At 39.7% G+C, this 22,304-nt stretch overlaps 1 protein-coding gene across 2 annotated transcripts in view; it reads left to right on the forward strand.

The window, feature by feature from the left end:
• The window catches only part of LOC101173401 (schwannomin-interacting protein 1), a 246,977-nt gene extending 225,086 nt beyond the window's left edge, over positions 1 to 21,891 (forward strand). Inside the window, exons 10-15 of one of the 2 annotated variants that reach the window (XM_011482493.3) lie at positions 12,199 to 12,317; positions 13,657 to 13,774; positions 14,299 to 14,496; positions 17,769 to 17,892; positions 19,418 to 19,511; positions 20,974 to 21,891. In XM_011482493.3, the coding sequence (XP_011480795.1) occupies positions 12,199 to 12,317; positions 13,657 to 13,774; positions 14,299 to 14,496; positions 17,769 to 17,892; positions 19,418 to 19,511; positions 20,974 to 21,025 (705 nt within the window). In that variant the 3' untranslated portion in view covers positions 21,026 to 21,891. The remainder of the gene's footprint in view (positions 1 to 12,198; positions 12,318 to 13,656; positions 13,775 to 14,298; positions 14,497 to 17,768; positions 17,893 to 19,417; positions 19,512 to 20,973) is intronic. The other variant, XM_020708229.2, reaches the window with a different exon arrangement.
• The last annotated feature ends 413 nt before the right edge of the window (positions 21,892 to 22,304 follow it).

Raw genomic sequence — 22,304 nt, forward strand, 5'->3', positions numbered from 1 at the left:
TAAAATCATGCCAAAACGACAGATGAAAGGCAGACATCAAAAACTTAGAGCCTGCAAAGGAAAGGAAGAAAGAAAACATATGAACGTCTTTGTATTTAGCTGCAATCACTAGTGATAAGAGGAATTGGAAGATAATCACCAGCTGAAAAAAGTCAATAGTAAATAGTTGGGGTGGGGCAGCTTTATATGCCCGGATGCATTATAAGAGAAAGATGGAGCCAATAAGAGCAAGAATGGGAGCACTAAGCGGAACAGGGGGTTCAAGCTCAGATAACAGCTATTCTCTAGAGGCCCCTCAATTAGACTGGTATCCTGGCAACCAGCAGGCAGACAGCGCCCCTCATATAGACAGAGCACTCACCCGCCAGGATCGACGCAAGCAAAGGGCAGGGACAGAATAGAGAAAAGGGAATTGTCTTAATGAAGAAATAGAGTGGTCAAGGACTAATTAGATGAAGTGGAAGAACGTTCGAGGACAGTTTTGATCCTGTTTCAGTGTGTCCTGGGAGAGCTGATGTCTTCCAGGTTTCCTATCGAAACCACGATTGTTGCTGTGCGGCTCTTACGGTTGTTGAACAGTTGGTGATGCTTTTGTACCAAAAATGATGCTGCTCGTCTCCTTGTTTGGCCATTTAGGAGGCAGGCTGGCCTTTGGAGCCAGTAACCTGACAGGTTGACCCACAGTCACCCAAAGAAAGAAAAGACTTCAAACTGAAACCTGACGTTTGGAGATTTACTTTGAGCGTTAAGGTGAACCAAATGCTCTGGGTTTTTGGAGTTTTTTTGTAAAGTCTTATAACTTAGATGTTGTTTCAGATTCTCACACAGATCCACAAATCTTCTGTGGCTGTATTGCTGTCAGCAGCAAAACCAGCTGGCTGCTTAGGGATAGTGAGATTTATCAGCTTGGCCACAGTGTGTCATTCTGGCCCAGAACAGCACAGTCAGCTCGCCAAAGGCCTCAGGGACTCTTGATTGAATGCTGAATCCTGTCACACACACTCGCACACACACAGTCTCACACACACACAGGTTTTGTGTCTACGAGTTTGTGTGGCTGGTTCCAAACGGATGATGGCAAGCTTCTGTCTGTGTGTAACTCTATATGAGGTGTGGCCTGATGAATTATTAATTAGGTGTAAACCACTGATAGATTATACTGGAATGGCAGAATCAATCTGTAAGCCACTGTTGTAAAATAAAGAATCACCAACACAAGTTTGCGTATTGTAACAGAAGGGTACTTTAGACTGCAGCTGTGACAAAAACCACAAGCTCACACATGGCTACTTGTCATGTTTTTATTAGTAAAATCTACTTCATTTGAGGTATTTGAGTTAAAAACAAACAAACGTCACCATTTTTGATTATTGTTTGGAGAATATTTGATCAATTTATAAACTCCCCTTAACAATGCACCCTAGAGTCAATGACATAAGAATTTCTCTAGGTTTGTCCAAGAAACGGCAAAAACATTTAATTACTGTCATGCAAAATGAAGAAAACCTGAATTTTTGTGTAATTAAGTAACTTAACACAATAAATTTAAGCTACATCTTTTATGAAAGAACTCATTGTCACTATCCTTTATTGAATCTATGTACCTCCTCATTTATAATCTAAAGCCATCATAGCAAAGTCAGTCTACAAGAACTTTACCAATCCAAACATTTAAAACAGCTGCATTCTTCTTTGCCTCTCGGGTTTTTAATATAAATATTGAAACTTTTGATTTTGGTGCAGCGATTCCCTTTTACTTTTTATACAAACAAATACTTTGTCCTAATATTTCCCAATTTGCTAGAGCCCCCCCTTCCGATACAAGCCTCTGTGTGAGTTGGTGGACTTCCCGATGGGCCACCATGTGCTCCTTTCACAGCCCAATTTGTTTGAAGCACAGACCATCACCATGGAAAAATTCTCACCAGGTTGCTATGGTAGCAGCCCTCTTTCTTTTCCTACTCTTTCCAAAAGAAGACTAGGCCTCTGCTGTTGCTTTCATGTTTGTCAGTATGTTGTCTAGTATTGCAATTTCAGACAAAAACAAAAACGACGCGGAGGAGTCAGAAAAAGAAGAAAAACCTTCTCCTTACTGTCAAGGTCCATAAACTGAAACCTGTCCTCACAAAGATAGCTGTACGAGTATAAAAACACACATGGCGCCACTGGCCTTGGATCGCAGGCTTACAGGAGGTGCCAGGAACCCCCTCCCACAGCCATCCTCTGTTCATTTGGAACAATAAGCTGTTCTGTGTATACGTTTGTCACTGTCGTCTCTCAGCTGATCCAACAGTATGTGTCTCAAACGGGCCCCTGAAACAGTCTCAGCCCCTTCTGACCCTGTGATCCCCATAGGTTTGTGTGTTCATCCGTGTGTGTCTGTGGGGTTTTCCTCCTGTGCGTTGGTGGATTAGATTGTTCAGAACTTCTCTGAATCAGCTGTGGCAGTGACTTCACCCTCACCATGAAGTCAGCCTCAGTAATAAGCACGAGAGGCAGAGAGCACGACTCTGCCCCACCCGAGCCACGCTCGCTCAGAGCCAGCACAGGCTTTAGTGTGTGCGCACTCGTTTGGGAGTGTTATCCTTATTGTGTTCAGCAGCAGTCCACAGAGGGCAGATTCGGGGGGCAACCAGACAATTCTCTTCACTCTACCCATAATCCTTAGGGATCAACACTGAATCAAATCCATTTCCTATTTTTTCCGCTCATTTCTCTGTGTCTGTGTGTGTGCGTGCATGTGTGAGTGTGAGAGAGAAATAGAGAGGATACCCTCTCAGCTTTTGGATCTTATCAAGTGAAAGTGTTATTCCCAGACTGTTCTCCTCTTTTCTCATGCTCTTGTCTGTGCTCTGTCTTCGAGGAGGGAAACTGATGACTGTCTCACATGCGTCACTCTTTCTTGTTATCCATACATATCTAGTGTTTCTCCTCATTCATCTTTTCACATATTGTCCTTGCCTGGATACATCTATCCTTTTAAAAGATATCATTGTATTGATGGGGTTGTTCACCTGAGTCTGTTTGCAGATTCACATTAGTTCTTATTCTCTGTAAACATAAACAGCTCAGTTGTTCTCAGTTACCTTTTCTGTGCAAAGTGAGAAGATCTTTGATGTTTTATAAATCCTTTTGGAGCCAAATGCTTTAAATTCCTTAGGACTTTGCTGCCAGTTCTGGTGCATGAAAGCATTTGGGTTGCAAACAGGTGAAAAACCTCCAGCAGATCAATTATTCTGTCCAGCAACCTGACGAGGACTAGTCTTTTATTTTCAAATGAAGTTAGAACAATAATAATAATTAGCAGTATTTTATAACTTTATTTCCTGGTTACAGTAGAATTTATGTAAACTCTAACTGACAGTAACACAGCAACTGACTTAAGTCATGGTTAAGCTCTGTAAACAGTTATTTGTCAACGAAACAGTATGAGGCATGAAAAAAATGTTTTCCTCTTGATTTTTTTTCCTGTGATTTTTTTCATGCTTTTGGGAATTATTATCATACAACTGACAAAGGTAAAACGATATATCTGGGAGACGAGGAGCTCTGTGATGGACTAGCGAATTGTCCAGGGTTTATCTCGCCTTTGCCCAGCAGCAGCTCGGATAGGCTCCAGCAACCCCATGACCCTAATGAGTTAGAGAAATGCATGGAAGATAAAGAGAAATTCTTAAAAAAAAGACAATTGAGATTTTAAAAAAAATAAACCAGTGAATAGAATAGACTATAATAAAACCTTATTACATGAAAAGAACACATTCACCTACTAAACCCTAACTCACAGAAAATGGATAAATGATGCTTTGGGCTTCTTTTGCTTTTTGGAGCACAGGAAGCATTTTACCAATGCAGCAAAAGCTTGATTCGTATCGGAAAATACCAGAAAGTTCTAAAAGCGAGGATTACATCATCTGTGAAAAAGCTGGGCATGAAAGCCGGATGGCATGTACGACAACATGAACAGCCCAGCATTCACAAAGGACTCCCTCAAGAGCTAAAAGTTCAAACTTGGAGCCCTCAAACCTTAGATGCCAGTTTGTTAGTTTACCAATAAAAATCTTTGTAATATTTAATAAATTAATGCTTTCAGCTCTGATTCTTGAGTATTAAATATTTTGAAGTTATTTCCTTTTGTTTTTGTTAACATAGAATACATATGTTTCTAATGTCTGCTCGTATGCAAACGTGCCTTCACTGTAAAACCATGAATGAGAACTTTAAAAGGTAACGTTTTTTAAAAGTATAGAAATATTATTGTGATTCCCTGTTTTTTCTCATCTGAACAATTAAGAATTTGTTCTTGTTTATAGTGTTTATCATGTTTCCTATGTGCGTCTATAACATATCTGTGGATCCCAGGTTGATGAGGTCTCACACAAATGAGATCATTACATGGAGAGATCAGATTGAAAGTGTAAATCACTGATTTTCGAGGGACTACCAATCTGTGTGTATGTGCGAATGAGTGAGTGTGTGTTTGGGTGCCAGACTAATGGTCCATTGTGCTCTGTCAGGGTTTTTTTAGCTGGCCGGAGCTGTGGGGCTCCTGCTTTCCAAGTCCAGTGGAAGGTCTATTTTTACATTGGCAGGATGGGAGGACACTAGCTTTACTGTTATGTGTTAATGCAGTTTTTACTAGTTTTGACTTAAACAATATGCTTTTCTGCTTTAGAAAATGTGTTCAAATATGGTAGGAATAAAAAGAGGCTATGTGCTGGAGCTATTTCACTTGTGTAGTCTCATAAACAGACATTTAGTTTGGTGATCCCTCTCTTCTCAAACCGGTGGTGAGCAGCTGCTGTCCTCACGTCAGGGCGTAAAAGCAGGGGGAAAAAAAGAAAAACCCCAGTGTGAGTTATTTGTATTCCCTCTTCTCTTTCCTCTTCCTGGACTGTGACACGCCGCCCTGACCAGAGGGTGGAAGGTAGGGAGGGTCCACTAGAGTCTTACCTCTGGCCGCTGCGCTCTCCCAGTCCTGTGGGAGAGGCAGGGCGACGGCGGAGCCTGAGCAGTCCAAAAGAAAATCAGTGTCAGAACATGTTACAGACAGTCTAGGAGAATCCACGTGCAGCGGAGTGGAATGATGGCAGGGTTGAGTTGTGTGGGATTATGATGCACGGTGACTGAGCTCCACCTCAGGAGGATGTCTGGACAAATCTGAGAAGTGACTCTGGGGTGGAACAGGAAGGGATAGGGGAAGCGCTGGATAAAATGGATGGAAGTGGAGTAGATGACGTCATGAAGCAAACTTCCGCCCTCTTCCTCAGTGATGCCTATAAAGAGGTATGGGTTCATGCTGTTTGGTTTGCAAATGAATGGAAAATTCAAATGTAATCTCAGAGTAGCCACAGGCCTTTGTGTTTCCAGCTAAGAAGCAGTTTATGAAACCATTGTGTTTTTATTTTTTACAGAGTTAATGTTTATTCAGTTTTCCAGCTTTTATTGCATATAGCGTTTGAACACACATTTAAAAGAATTGCTGTTATGCATCATGGTCTGGTTATGTGCTTAAATCTGAGAGCCTATCGCCCTGCTATGACACAACGGCATGAGTAACCAGGCTTTTTTTCTTCCTTCTCCTTTATTCTTTTGGGGGAAAAAGACAGCAAATCCCCAAAATAAATCTTTTTCAACAAAGGTTTAGGATATCTTACAGGGAGAAAGCTCAGAGATGACTCAGAGATGCATTGAGCTGTCCAAACTCAGTTCATGCTTTTCACAGCTCCCTCCCCTGCCCCACTATTTCTTTTTTTCCCTTTTAATCTTTCTGCAGCCTTTTTTTTTTCTTTTCCCTTCTTACACGCTTAAGCATAAGCATTCACGGATGCCCTTTACGGCTCACTTAGCTGTTCCTTTCCAAGCTGAGTGACAGGAGCAGTCCTGCACTGACCTGCAGCTGAACCACATGAGGGCCAAAGGTCGGGTCCCTTATCTGGGATGGAATGCCATACTGCCAAGAAAGACGAGGCTCAGATAGCATCAAAGGAGAGACAAACAGATGAACCCATATAAAGCTTATGGTGATGGAATGTGGACGTCGAGCATGCATGCTAGCATGAAAACTTCCTGCTCATGCTACAGTTTACACCGATTTCTAGTCTTGCTTCCTTTTTGCTAAACCTACCTGCTGCTGGCTGCAGCCTCACATTATGGCCTTTGTAGTTTTGATAGCTGTTGCAGTGTTTATACTCACAGCACGACAGTCTGAACATTTCCTACAACCGTAAACCATGCATGTAAAACGGCTTAACCTCAGACAAAAGCAGCAGCTGTGTGACCTGAGAGGTAACACTGCAGTCATGACTCTCAGCAGCTCAGTCTGGATTGGAAAAACAACAAACATATGATTGAACAGATCCCTCTTAAACCCTCAACTTTCTGCCAAAGTATATCAGGATGCTACGACAGGGTATTATGGCCAATACAAAAAAAAAAAAATTAATTTACAAGGATTAAGTCGTAACATTATGAGACAAAAGTCAATATATTATGAGAAAAAATTAATAGAATTATGAGAAAAAAGTTGTAATTTTACAGGAATGAAGTTGTAAAACTATGAGAAAAAACATACTATTATACGATAATAAAGTCTTGATATTATGAGAAAAAGTCAAAAATCTATGAAAATATAGTTGTTAAATCATGAGATCAAAAGGTAATATTTTACAACAATAAAGTTGTACAATTATGAAAAACAAGTTCAGATTTTATGAACATTAAGTCATCAAATACAGAAACAAGGTCAATATTTAACAAGAATAAGCTTGCAGATTTATGGGTAAAAAAGCCCTATTTCACGTCAATAAAGTTATAATTTCATACGGTATAAGTTGAGAATTTACAAGATTAAAGTCATTAATTAATGAGGGAGCCGGTTTAGCTCGTGCTGGTTTGCGGCGCCTTCCATCCGTGAAACCAGGGTTCAACTCCGGGCTGCTCCCTGTTCCCTTCTCTACCTTTGTGCCGGTTCCAAACCCGGTTAGAGAAGGTTGCGTCAGGAAGGGCATCCGGCGTAAAACATTGCCAAATATACCATGCGACTTGTTCGCTGTGGCAACCCCTGATGGGAGAAGCCGAAAGAGGAAGAAGAAAGTCATTAATTAATGAGGCAAAAGTCTGTTAAATATAAAAAATAGAAATAACAAAAAAGAACCAAGACTGTTTTTCAATATGATAGATGCAGAGCACATTGTAAGAGGATGCTTTAGCATTGGATTCACAAATAAGGAAATATTGAGCATTTTAGTGAATCAACGTTGTTTTATTATATAATTATAAGTAAGGACATTAAAAAAGTATAAGGGCATTAAAGAAATTACGGTAAATTAAAAATACAAGAAACTGGGCCTCTTCAGAAGAATATTCTTGACCCACAGGGAGTGGATTTTCGGGTATCAGTGTATCTGCAGAGCTCCAAATGCATTATGGCACATATTTAGGAACATTTAGGAACTAAAGCCTTATAGCTTCACCATAAATGCATTGATGGATTTAGCCAGCATGTAATGTTGATGAAGGGTTACACCACCAACTTTACTTTGAGAGAAAAAATGATGAGTTTTTACCTAATAATTTTAGATTATCCTATTCAGGTGAATTGAATTGTCACACTTGAAATACTTCAGAAGGCACGTAACTAAAAACAGCTCCAATGACCTGCTGTTTTTGTGCTTGTGTGTGCACTGTTGTACTTTAACAGTAGGTTCTTGTCTGAGCTGCACAGTTAGGGCTCGGCCTGTGAAAAGACCTCATTGTGCAGTAAAAGTGAGTCTGCTTTGTGAGGAATGTTGAAAAGAAAGGCGAGCTAACAGAAATATCTGAAATATAATTAGATTGGGGTGTGGTTTACATTTAGAAACAAGGTGAAAAGAAGATTTTAAACCAGAAAAGACAGAAGAGAAATATTTAGGAATATTCAGATCATTGCCAGTCAACATTTCCCTGTGTGATTATCACCTCAGTTTAATGAACGGCTAGGAAACAGAGCTGTTTTTAGCATATTAAATTTCTTTCATCCCCAGTCACTAATATTGATTCTAAAGTAAAGATGTGAGGGCTCCAAACAAGCCCCCCTGTCATGTGTTGTCAGGGTTCAATCGCCCTCTTGGCCTGCAGATGAATGGCTGCGATGCGAAGTGGAGGAGAAAATGTCTTTGTCACTGAAGGGTTTTTAACAGGAGGAAATTGCTGCTTGAATTTTTGGCAAAACACAAATTAGTCCAAATGTCTTTCTTCCAAAGTAATGTGGGCGGGTTTCTGCTCACAGCCAGGATCTGAAGGAGGTTATTAAGGGTGTCACTCATGCCCTCTTTGTTTCCCACTTAGTCACATTCATTTCCCAAATGTGTCTGGGATTGTTGGGATTCCCTTTTGTTTTCATGCCAATTAATGCATTTTTTTTCCCTTTCTTAATGGTTGGACTGATAAGGTTTCATGTTATTTTTTAATGCACATTTCCTGAAAAGGAAATTGGTCCATACTTGAGGCCATTGAAAAAACACCATTTGATACCATGCAGTCAAATAAAATGAGTGGAAAAAAAGGCCAAAAGTGAAGTTTGGAGAATAAACCAATAAATTCTGGAAGCAATTATCATCTGTTTAAATAAAAGCTTTTTATAAATCATTCAGCTATGCTTAATAGTGCAAGAGGTTTTTGTTATTTCCTGATTACTGAGCGTTAATATCCTTCATTTGCCTCATTCCTGAGTCCTATCTTTGTTTTGAAAGTCATGGCCTAAAGAGGTTCCAGATCAGTCAAGATATTTAACATCTTTTTTTTTTTGTCTTTGTTGTTGGGCTTTCCAATATCCAAATGAGTAATGACAGAATAGTAAGGACAACATGCAAATGAATTAATTTCTTTCAAGAAAAGTTTTTCTATTTAAGTTATTCTCAGGAAATGAGATGCAAAGAAACTTTGAATGTTAGTTCCTGATGCTTACATGGTCTTTCAGTGTTGGGAATAAAAAGATTCTGTCAGTGAAGGAGCAGGAAGGCATCTGAATGCAGGTATTTCTCATATAAGTGTCAGAGGACACTTTCACCTTTCCCCCCGGTATCTCACTAAATTTTTACAAACATTTTTTCTTTTACATTTCTTTAAATCTTCATGCAAAAAGAAGCAGATAAAAAATAGGAAAAGAACACTAATTTTAAAACCATGCAGCAAGTCATTTTACTTTACAAGAAATCTTATGATAAGATATCAAAATCTAGAAACAAGGAGGTTTAAAGATTCTAAAAGGGAAAACTAAGCTGTTAGATAGAATTACTTAAAATTAAATGCTTTGTAGCCCAATCCTTAGTGTTTTTTTAGTTAAATCATCATAAAATCTTAAACTAGCATTTATTCTTAGAACATAAATCTCTCTAGCATCGTTCTTTGAAATAACATCTTTTAAATTAAACCAAAAATTGTAGCGTAATTCAAGCATTGAGTGTTTAATCAAGTTTTTCTATTGTTGTGTGTGTGGAAGCAAATGGATTTTGACTAGTTTTGATAATAATTTCCTTGTTTCTAGATCCTAGGTCTTAATGTGACAAAAAAATCCCAATTGTGCTGATTTTAAGAAAACCTGGAAAGGTATAGAGCAAAGATAAGTTAAAACAACTTCAAACCTGGTCAAATATCTTGAATGTTTAACAACAAGGTTTTGAAATCTTTGCAAGGATCAAATGGTTTGCAGTACACAACTGTAAAATATTGAAGCAGCATTTTGAGTTGTAATTTTGAATGATATATCAAAAATGACGTACTTTCCTGCATTCAGCATCTCTGCTGTCTATAAAATACTGTTTAGAGAGTACGCTGTAAAAAGTTTCAGATGCTTCTGAAGTAGCAGATTGTCTGGTGTGTCTCCAGGGCTAGCAGGATGTGCCATGCTTGGTTTCAGCCCGCCTTTGTTCCTGTCTTTTCTCAGCCATCACCGTGTGAGGAGGACAGACAGTCAGCAATGCTCCGTGAACACGCCGCTTCAGGTTTTCGGTTTTGCTCGCAGCAACACTTCAGCAGAGTAACTCCGCTGACAGCTCCGCTGTAGTCTGGATGAGTGATGCACTCATGTTGGACCACACGACTGTTGTGTCTCTGAGGCAGTCAATTGGATCTTCCATGTATGTTCATCCTGATTAGACCGTCTTTTATACAAATACCGAAAGAAGCATTTGGCAGCCAACTCCACAACTATGAGCGTTTGCTGGCTTTGCCAGCATCTTCTTACAGCCTCTTGTGTCGATTATGGTAACTTGTCCTTGGTTAAAGGGACTTTCGCCAATGCCTGCTCCCAATTGTCAAGAGAAATCAACAATAAGAGAGGACGGGGAGAAAAAAAATAATAAGAATGTCTGATGATGACAGCAAACAGAAGCACAGAGTGATGACTTGCTGGTGGAAAGCAGGAGTGCCACGAGTTTGAATCAGAAGAGTGGAAAGGAGGGAAACTGGGAGTGACGAGGAGGGAAACACGCAAGGATGAGGAAAGATGGATACATTTTATGAGTGATCGGTTGGTCTTTGAAATGTAACTGCCCACTGGAAACTCCCAGACAATCTGCATGGCTTCAGAGTCGGTGTCAGCCTGGTTAGATTTAGATTGTCTTACTCTCTGTAAATTGTGACAAAGTATCAGGTGCCAAACATTCCTGGATGCAAAAATGTCATGATGTTGGATAAGGAGTCTAACTTTGACCTTTATGTGAATACACTGTGGATACTTAGTGAAACAACAATCAGAGATTGTACATAGAAAACTCCACCTTTGTATTTAATTTCACCTGCTGGACCTGGTACCTATTCCTTGCACTTCTAATATATTTTTAGTTTTTTGTATTTAGCATTACCTGCACCTATAGCATGTTTATTGTATTCCAGTATGTTATATTTTATTATTAGATTTTTTTTTGTATTTTTGCATGGTATTACTATGCATGTAAGAGTATCTCCCAACCATTTTTGGCGAGTCAAACCACTCTTCCCATCATGAGCATCCCATTATGCCTTTTCTTGTTTCTACTTTAGTTCTAGTACATCAAATTAATTATGAGGAGAATGATTGCAAAGACACTGTTGTGGACAAATATTGAACCTTAAAATGTACAGTTTTCAATGAATGCGCAGAAAATAGAGGACCAGCATAGCCAGGTGATGGTTTTTTTTCTATTTTTTAAATGTATTTATTTTATTATATTTTTTTTGTACATTATTTAATTTTGAAACGCCTGCGACATTAAGCCTGGACGAAATGCATGGCATAAATTCATCTGTTATTTTAACTTCATGTCGAAGGTTAGTATTTTGAAGTAACAGCACCGCCTGCTGGTAGGCTAACGTCATTGCAGGACTGGTTGAGCTTAAGCTTCCTCTACTCACAGTTTGCTTAGTTTATAGTAAAGGTCTCAACCCTCACATGCACCATTATTAAACAACTCACATGTAGGTCAGATTTAGAACTCAGTTACTAACCTAAACTGAACTGTTTCACACATTACATTTGACTTTATTATCAGAAACGACACGTTTATCTCCTGATTACACTTTAGTGACTGTAAAAGAGGTTTCTGAATTTTTATGATCACTGTAATAAGTGATCATGTCGTTTAACCCCTTGACACCTGGCAACTTTGAAATATTACAGGATGTCTGCATTAAATAAAGCAAAGCAAAGCTGGAATCTTTGATTTACAGCTATGAAAAAAAATTGAATTGTGTTTTTCCTTTTAAGTAGACGCTGAATAAATGTAATTTCAGAGCCGAAGATTGATGCATATTTGCATCAATAGGCGCCAAAGGGTTAACGTTTTCTGTTGTGTTTTAAGGCTATTTTACTACCTTTTTTGTTGCATTTTACTTTTTTTTATTTGTAAAAACTAGTTTTATGAGTATTAAACCTGGGTCCATATCATTTGATCACAGAAACTGTTCCTACGTAACGTTGACCAGTTTCAGGTGAACTGAAAGGTTCTAAAGTGCTCTGTCAGTCTGTGCTTATTTTAAACTCTTCAGAGCTGCCGTCCACATGCATGGACATCCCATTTTGGGTTATTTTATCATAGTAGTTAATTCTGCTTGACTGGATCCCTGTCAAAGAGAAATCAAAAAGGCATATCAAACAGAGCTCAGGTCTTCAGAGGCCAAAACCACAATTACTGACCAAAGAGATACACCATTGGGCATATTTGTTATCTTCCTTTGTAGGCCCAGAAGAATGAGAGGGAGTCCATCAGGCAGAAGTTGGCCCTGGGCAGTTTCTTTGATGATGGCCCAGGTATCTACACCAGCTGCAGCAAGAGTGGCAAACCCAGCCTGTCCTCACGGTAAGACCTTTTCCACGTCACTTTCAACACCGCTCATGTGGTCGAAACATGCAGGGACGATTTCCAAAGGGATCCTCCCTGTGGTCTGACTTTTCTTTGAACCCAGGTTTTATTTAGAAAAAAAGAGGTTTTAGTGCTGCATGTATTTCACAAAAACACATGATATCGGTTTGCTGTAAATACAGAGTGAAGCTTTTAAGGTTTGCATGAACGGCGGGAAATTCTGTCACAAATAATGAAGAGAGAGCATGAAGGGAAGCCTAAAAACATAACATGAATGAGCCAGACATAATCATTCCTTGTGGTTCTCACTTCCTTAAATCCAGCTACATATTACTGAAGGAGACCCACACACTGCACATGCTTCCACCTCCGACACTGAAACTTACTGGAACTAAATGATCTGGAATGCTCGCCAGCTCTGAGCTTTCCTGATTCCAGTCATGTGGATTTCTCGATACTGCTGCTGCTTGAGTGTGACGAACACAGGAAACAGATGGCAGCTCAGTTAAGGATGTCTGGCCCACTGATAAACGTGTGGAAGAAAGAAAAAAACCCATTGTGGATCATTGTGGTAAATAGCTTTTATTGGTAGAAACCAGAATCCATATTTATATTTTTCATTTTCTCACAAGGAATTATGACTTGGAATGCCAGAGACACTCATGTCGCTCACAAAACTCCATTGGGTACACAGTACTGTAGAAATGCTGCTTTTCATTGTTTGTCACTCTCCTTTATAGCTCTGTCTTTGTATTAGTCCAGTTAAGTTACTGAACAAATAAATTATCTTGGGGAAAAAAAGCCATTGAACCCTTTCCCAGCTCTTGTTCAACCATCCTTACAGGGAGCATTTGGATGCGGCCGCTTTGAAACAACAATCGACCACCCAGAACCCCTAACCTTTTTTTTTTTTTAAAGAGGAATAGATCTTTGCAGCAATCAATCAGCTTTGTTTATAATTACTGCAGTGAATAAGCATTTTATTGATCACCAGTGGGAGGGATCCACGCCCTTGTGATAAAAGCGAATCCCCTCCAGACCCGTCCAGATTGCATCAGACTCACCAAAGGGTTCTGGGATCAATCCATTTTGGACACAACAGCAGCGATGATTAAAAACACAAGGCTATTTAATTTTATCTTTAGCTAGCACTTTACTCTGATTACGGAAGAAACCTGGGACTTTTATCTTCCCCTTGAGATCACTGCAGCAGTATGTATGTATTTTCGGCATCATGTTTGCGTTGCTGATGGTGTTTCTGTCTGTTTTGGCAGTCGCTGGACTCTTATCAGCGGTTATGTTACCTATCTGTGTGCTTCTCTGTTTGTCCCTGCAGGCTGCAGAGTGGCATGAACCTGCAGATCTGTTTTGTCAACGATAGCGGCAGCGACAAGGACAGCGATGCAGACGATAGCAAGACAGAAACCAGTCTGGACACCCCCCTGTCCCCAATGGTATGTTCTGACATTGTGAAGCCTCCTGATGGTCATTTTCCAGAATTCAAGAGTGAAAGAAAAAGCATTTTACACCTGAAATTGCCACCAAATGTTTGGTATTAATTGTGTGAAAGCTGCACAGTGATAAAGATGCGATTCAGAACAAGAATGAAAGCGCTCGTTTTGAATCAGAGGAGATTACTGCAGCTTTGGTTTCTTTATAACCACTTTCAGTAATGCTTTGCGGCCTGTTAACCAGAAGTAAATGAGATCTGAATAGGTGTATGCTCGCCAAAGCTATGCATGACTGATTTCATTACCCTCCTGTCTGCCTGAGACATGGCGGAGCTAAATGACTGACAGAAAAATAATAATATATTTTAAACATTTGCTTCTCCATATGTCCCAATTTTTAATGACACTCCTGTTTGTGAGAAAATGTTACGCCTTAAAAGATGGAGGATTCCCAGTGTGGTTTTTACATGATGTCCTCCTCCTTTCATCCACATTTTCCCTTCTTTTTCCCCCCACTTTCCTTCCAGTCCAAGCAGAGTTCCTCTTACTCGGACAGGGACACCACAGAGGACGACTCTGAGTCCCTGGAGGACATGGACTTCTTGAGCCGACAGAAGAAATTGCAGGCGGAGGCTAAGCTGGCCCTGGCTATGGCCAAGCCCATGGCCAAGATGCAGGTGGAGGTGGAGAAACAGAACCGCAAAAAGTCACCAGTGGCTGACTTGGTCAGTGTTTTATTATTTTATTTTACGTCATTTTATGTAATTTTCCACATCATGAGATAACTCAATAGCTTGCTTCATTTCATGGGGGGGGGGGGGGGGGGGGCATCCATCTTTTTAGTCTCTTTCTTCCTGCGCGCACACCCTGACAGACATCGGCGTGTCTCAGTGTTTTCAGCCGCAGTCAGAACCATTTTACTTATTCAGAGGAGAGAAGGGCATCTCGGCCAAGGCCATCTATAATTCACATGCCGGAAAGCATCGACTTGGCTGTTTAGGGATGTAGCAGTGCTCAGCAGTCAGAAGGCATCACTGTCACATCAGGGATGAACACATGGCGAATGTGAAGATGTGTTAAAACTGCAGCTGCCTGCTGTACTCAGAACACAAGAGCTCTATTAAGCTGCAGTCATGGTCCAGGCCTGATGACTCCAGGCATTTTTGCAATCGGCAATCAAACTGTAAGGGGTAAAAGTAGATTTTACGCATGCAAGCAGAAAACTGATCAGATATTCAGTGTGAGAAAATAGGGGGGTGTGCAGCGAATGGACAGAGATCTGTCCACCAGCTTGATTTAGAAGCAGGTATGGTAACAGCCTTAAGCTGAGTCATTTCTAATGCTCGATCAGTCTGCCACAGAAACTCACATAGACTTTAGCGTTGTAGGCTGGACTTTACATCAGTCAACAATATTTCCCAACATTAGCTCTCATCATATGACATCACAGGTCGCTCCGTCCTCTCACTCAGGGTTTCAAAACTCAAAGTGACACACGGAAGCTTCATGCACAGCTACATCAGCGCTTGCGGTGAAAGTGAAACAGAAAATAAGGAAGGGGACTCCAACAGAGGACATGCACATTCTGCCGCTCGCTGAGCCTCAAAGCTATTGGTTAAAAAGTTGGAAGGAGGTATTTGGCAGCGGTTTGATGAATAGAGAAAGTTGTTGTTGTTTTTTTTAAATCCAAAACTGTAAAGCAAAACAACTTACTGAAAATGTTTTTGGGAATTCTTTGTTTTGGTTGCACGCTGTGGTTTGACTGAAAACATGAAGCAAATACTAACTTTATGAAAACACAAAAAGTTATAAAAACTACAGCACACTACTCTGCCCACAGTTAAGTATCTAATTTCTGGTTAAATGGACTTGTTTGTTCACCTTTCGGCATATCCCTTTGGGGGTCCGCAAAACAAATCAGCTTTCACTGATTGGCACAGCTGGTTTGGCAGAGATTTTTACAGCAGATGCCCTTCCTGACACAACCCTGTATTTTAGCCGGGCTGGGGACCGGCACAGGGAGACCCACTTGTGGCTACATAGTTAGGCAGGGATTTGCCCCAGAACCCACAGTGGATGAAGCTCATAGCGCTCTGTTGGAACTGAACCCTGATCTCCGATGTCCCAGTCCTACATGCAGACAACTGAGCCATCCAGACGCTAAAATTAACTTCTCAAACTGGTTAAATTGACTAATTGCTTTTAATTATTTCTCTGTCAATGCAGGTAATAGTAGTTAATGATTAATACTCAAAATATAGCAACATGTCTATTAAAAATCACATTTAGATTTTGTTAATTAACATTATAATTTGGCAAATATAGTTGGTTAGATTTAGAGTTTTTTGGAGCAAACTATAAGAAAAAAATCAAACCTAAAGATTGCACCCAAACACAAAGGAAATCTTGTATTTTTAACCCTTGTGCTATCTTAGATGACCTCACTCTTGCATTGGCGTGTTCTTCCTACCATGACAAAGGTGGATAAAGGTGGAAAGATTTCATGTAATCCATGGACACCAGTGAAGATCACAAATCATTGAAGAAAAAGGTTCAGCGCACTGTCTAGGGGGTCTAGATGACCCAACTCCCAATGTTAAAGTGCCTAGGATAGCACAAGGGTTAAGGTGCTCGACTTTTATAACTATTTCCATCAGAATAGATTCGTTTCAGAGCTTTAGTGTTTATAAGGTGTCTCATCAATATTTACCAGAAAATAGGAGCAAAACTGTCTTCTGCTCAGTAACTATATATTTGTAAGACACACTTTTTGTCTTAAAGAAAACTGTAAAAAACTTTTTTTATTCAACTGAAACATATTTAAAGGGAATCAGGATGTTGGACATAACAGAAACGTCTTTATTTCATGAATCCCCAGTAAACTGGTGCCATGTTTCTGCTAAATGCATTTGGTCTCTGATTACATGGATGTGCTTGTTAAAAAAAAAGTCACATAAAGCTGAAACACTGCAGATGAAACGAAGAAAGTTGTTTAAAAATGTGTTCACATCATAGTCAAACCAGATTAATGTTCCTGCTGTTTCATGTCTCACATGAACCAATTTAACCCTTTTCATTTCAGCCGTGAGGGTTTGAGATTTGGACATTTATAAAATGCATACTTGTATGTTCACCTTTCTGGATCAAAGGCAAAGATAGCACTTTGTTGGGGGAAACACAGAGTTTGGAAGAAAACAAAATTAGTCAGACTAAAATGTTGGACAATGTCTTTATCTGAAGCATTGAAACTCAGTGTCTGTTTTTGCTTTTACCGCTTTCAGCAACCAGGACTACATAAAATTCCCCTCAGTCATAGTTTCTCCAACATAATGGGTAAAAAAACCTGGTTGAGCAGGGAACAAAAGGGTTGAAAAGCACCTAAAGAGCATCATTTCATAAAAGAAATTAGCAAAATACCTGCTTTTTGTTGTTTGATGTAACTTTTTCCCATGGTGCATTTAAAAGAGCCCCATAAATTGGCACTCGGGTTGGATAATGATGCAGATTTTTTCATGCAATGGTAATAAAAAAAGTCATGATCAGAAAACTTTGCACAGCGGGGCATGTTTGGGATTTGTGTTTATGTTTTAGAATATAGAGTTATATTAAAGAATAACTATAAGGCTGCATGGTGGGGCAGTGGTTAGCTTTTTGCCTCCCTGCTTCTTGCCTCACAGCAAGAAGGCCCCTGGTTCAAGTCCCAGGGGAGCTGAAACAGAACACCAATGGGGAACCCTTCTTTGTGGAGTTTGCATGTTCTCCCTGTGCTTACATTGGTTTTCTCCAGGGACTTCCGTTTCCTCCCACCATCCAAAAAACATGCTTCATAGATGAATGTGAGTGTACATGGGTGTGTGATTTGATGTCCCCTTGCTTCACCCACGAGCGGCCAGGATAGGCTCTTGCAGCCCCACGACCCCGAAAGGGACAAAACGGGTTAAGAAGAATTGAAGAATATGTCAGAGGCTAATGCATATTTGTGATTTTGCTCCATCAGCTCCCACACATGCCTCACATCAGTGAATGTCTAATGAAAAGAAGCCTGAAGCCCACCGACTTAAGAGACATGACTCTGGGGCAGCTCCAGGTTATAGTCAATGACCTGCACTCCCAAATTGAGAGTAAGTGACCACAAACACCCACCCACACACAAATACATTATTAGAGAAATGAGCAAAATGGGGAAACACATGCACATACATACTGACCCTTCACCCTTTTTCAGTGGATGTGAAACTTCTCTAATATTTGTTAGTCACTTGAAAAAGCTGTGACAGCAGACAGCTTCCCCTGAGCTTCAATTACCGCTCTCGACACATCATTGGTCTTTGCACTCAGGGATGAATAATCTCTCATTATTTGAATTGCTCCAGAAATCCCCATGAGTCCCAAAATCACAAGCAACTCTTTATCTTCACTAGGGACTTTGCTTGCAGAGTGTCTTTTCTGGTTTTGGACAAAGCAGCAATGTTTATGCAGTGGTTGAAGTATTTGATCCCTTGCTGATTTTCTAGGTTTGCCCACCTAAAAAGAGACTGACAATTTGTCACCCCAATGATAGATTCGTTTGAACAATGAGATATAAAAATTCACACAAAAAAAAGAAATAGGTCATACTGTATGTATCTGAAAGCTTTTGCCAGAAAGACTTGGTACCTTGTGGCAAAACCCTTATTAGCAATCAAAGAGGTCAGACATTTTTTGTAGTTGATGAGCAGGTTTCTGCACATAGCAAAGGGAGTTTTGGTCCGCTCTTCTTCATAAATGACTTCTAATAAACTGTCTAGGCCACTCCATGACCTTGAAATGCTTCTTCTTTGGCTATTCCTTGGTCTCCTTGGCTGTATGTTTTAGATCATTATCCCATCCACCGCCCACTTTTAGCCTTCTGGTGGAGGGAAAGTTCTCTCTCAGGTTTTGACGGTACATGGTACCATCCTTTGACACTGTGCAATGTATAAAAAAAACACCTCTCAACTGACCACGGCACCTTCTCCCAATCACTCTCCAAATCATCAAGGTGTTCATTGGCAAACTTCAGACGGGCCTGCACATGTGCCTTCATAAGCAGGAGTACTTTACGAGCACTCCAGTATGTTAAACCCTTGCAGCGTATAGTATTACCGATGGTTTTCTTGGTGACTGTGGTCCCAGCTGCTTTGAGGTCATCAACTAACTGCTAGTGTGTTGCTTTAGGCCCATTTCTCACTGTGATCATGATCATGGAAACCCCACCAGGTCAGATCTGGTTTGGAGCCCTAGACCTATAGGTCGATTGATCAGTAACATTCTTGGACTTTAGCACAATTCCACCAACAATTGTCACCTTAACCCCCAGCTTCTTGCAGATGGTTTCCATTTCAGCCTTGTGCAGGTCTACAATCTTCTCCCTTAAATCCACTGAAAGCGCTTTAATCTTTCACAAGTTAGAGAGTTTGGAGTCTGATAAGTGACTGATCCTGTGGACAGGTTTCTTGTATACAAAATCAGCAAGGGGTCAAATATGTATTTCCTCCAGAAAACTCGTCGCTTTTTTTGGGAGACTGTAGAAATGTTACAATTTTGAATGAATATTAAAATACTTTGGAAAGCTTTAAATATCTGTTTCATATGTTTACATCTGTGCATCTTCCTGTGTCACTGCAGGTCTGAATGAGGAGCTTGTACAGTTGCTACTGATTCGTGATGAGCTCCACATGGAGCAAGACGCCATGCTGGTCGACATAGAGGACCTCACCAGGTGATAAAGCACTTCAATCTCAATATACTTGCTGCATTTAGGGCCGTGTTTAAATGGGAAAAAGGGTAAAAAAAATATATGAATTAAGGATAAAATATATAAGAAATGTGTATGTTTTGGAAAAAGATCATTTGCTCATCCATTAGTTCTTTTCACTCTAGTGAGAATGAACACTCATTTACTTCCCAAATTGCAGTTTCAAAATGCTAAGTATTTAAAGGAAACGTATTTCCAAATATTTCCATCATTGTTGAAGTATCCTCAATGAAATTTCTTCTTTCCTGCAAGTAGATTTCTTGAAAAATTGCTAACAAAAGTTAATTTGTTGAATATGTGGAGATCCCCTTTGACAAACCCTGTGAGTAAATAAGCATTTCATGAGCTATGGATATTACAAGATGGTTTGATTAGTAAAAGGTGAAATACAAGGTAGAGCTTTTGACTTCACAGAAAAGTATTTTTATCTTCTAAAACACACCGAACAGAATCTAGTTAGCTTCAGTTTCTTATTATCAAACGGTTAACATGGCAGAAGGGCCTTATCCTTGATCCAAAGTTATGTATGTTCGTGTTGAATGTTCTTTTCTCTTTTTTTTTCATGTCTTTATTTATATCTGACTCTTTTGCAATATCAGCAGAGGTAACAGTTCTGTCTGGGAAGTATGATGTCCCTTTTCTTATCATGACCCAGCTCTCCCAGGAGCACCTTGAAGACTTTAGGACAGCTTTTGAGAAATTCAGTCAAAAAAAAGGATTTTCAAGTATTGATGACGCCAAATGATCCGATGTATTCAAAATTTATATTTTAATAGGACGCAAAATGTTTTGTCGTTTAAACATTTTTTTAATTGGTTTTAGTTTTTGTTTCTTCCACTTTGGAAGGATCCAGGTTTAAATACTCAAATTTAACTAAAATAAAAAGACATTAAATGTTTTGTCTTTTCCTCATTAGAGAAAAGCAAATGTTTAAATTTTGAACCATAGTAATCAGTATCGTCCAACATTTATAAATTGGATTCCATAAGTTTTCCATCATTAATCAGATGTGTAGAAAAGTATTACTAAACACTTGAGTGGTTTTTGTTTTATTCTAAACTAATGTTAATCAGAATTTCTACTATTTTTTATTTATTTTAATTGGCAATATTTTAAAGTATAGCTATTCTCGATCAAGTACAAACTTTCTGTGCTTACATAATTTCACAATTTTAGTCAAATTTTGCATATTTGCCCTTTTAAAGATGTCCAAAACTCCAGGGCAAATTTGACTGAAACAAACAAACTCTGACCTGTAAACAAACATGTAGAAGAAAAAACTGATTGATAGATTACTCCCTCACTCCGTAATGTTTACTGACATGTTGCGCTTTAGTGTTCATATTTTTAAGACGATTAATACTTTTTTTATTTGTTTTTGTGAAGCTGAGAATTGAAGTAACACATTTTTTTGTGTGTTTTTCAGGCATGCCGAAAGCCAGCAGAAACATTTAGCTGAGAGGACCCTATCCAAATAAGACCCCTACCTTCACTCCTTCTGCCAAGCTTCGTCCCCGCCCGCTCTAAAGACATTCCCCGCCCGGCCATTTCACCTCTGCCCTGTGTCGATGCCAAATCCTCCCAACTTGTCCCAAGTACTTTGCTCTCTGCTGTTTCCCAGTTTCTCCATGTTTCTCCTCCTGTCCAGCTCACTGACTTCAGTGGTATCACCACATCAGCAGAAGGACCCCCCCCCCTGCCCTGCTATCCCCCTACCTTACATCCTCTTCGTCCTCAGCTGAAGGATGGAGTAGCACTTCCGGCTTCCTGGGAGAAAAAGGAAACTGACTGTGCGTCGTCATGGATTCTGTCTCCAGCTTCCCGTGCAGTGATCGGCCTTGCTTTGCTCTCATTTCTTTTTATCTTTCCACATTCACCACTAAATTATAACTGTTCAAATGCAACAAATGTGGGGGAAAAACTAAGATAATAATTAAAAAAAAAAAAGTTAAAAAAAAGTCTGCTATGAGAAAAAAGAATCAACTCTGTATAAAAATAAAAATAAACACTGCTTCAGACCATCTTAAGTTGGACAGTAATTTTAAAGTATCTTAAAGTCGACCAGTTTTTCTTCGCACAAATGGTAGTTTTCAACTGAGAAACATTTATTTGAAGGTGCTGAAAGAGTGTCAAGAAAACAAGCCTGCCTTGTAGTGGAGATGTAGACTTTGGTGAAATGTTCACTTCTCAACATTTTGTGAATGTTGATCTTCTGACACCAGTCATTTTAAATGAATAAGTGTGTTAATATTGTTTTCATCTTATTGTATTCAGATTCTTTATTTGAGGGAAGAAACGTTTATGTACAGATATGTAAAATAAAGAATAAACTTTGTTTCATATGCTTTGGCTCGGCGTGGACTTTCTGGGCACACATTCGCTGTCTGGGTTTGTTCTTTGAAAGGGCAAACAGCTTCCTCTTTCTAGTGGAACGCCTGAAGAGTATCACCAGTCTCCCCTCCTGTGAGTGTGGGACATCTTGTCATGTAAAAATGAGTTCTCTTTTTTTAGCATTGCATCATCAGGCTACTGGAGCTTATGTGCAACTTTTACGGCAATCCAGTCCTATTTGGGTTAACCTTTTTTTTTCTTTTTTTCGCGGTTTGTGCTTGTGTGGCCCTGTGACAGACTGCCGACCTCTCCAGGGTGCACCCCGCCTTCTCCTAACAGTAGCCGGGATAGGCTCTTGTAACCCCGTGACCCCTGAATGGGGATAAAGTGGATGGAAATTGTTGCTTGTGGCTTTTACTTGTAGTT

This window comes from Oryzias latipes, chromosome 13 (assembly GCF_002234675.1).
Source record: "Oryzias latipes chromosome 13, ASM223467v1".
Taxonomy (NCBI): domain Eukaryota; kingdom Metazoa; phylum Chordata; class Actinopteri; order Beloniformes; family Adrianichthyidae; genus Oryzias; species Oryzias latipes.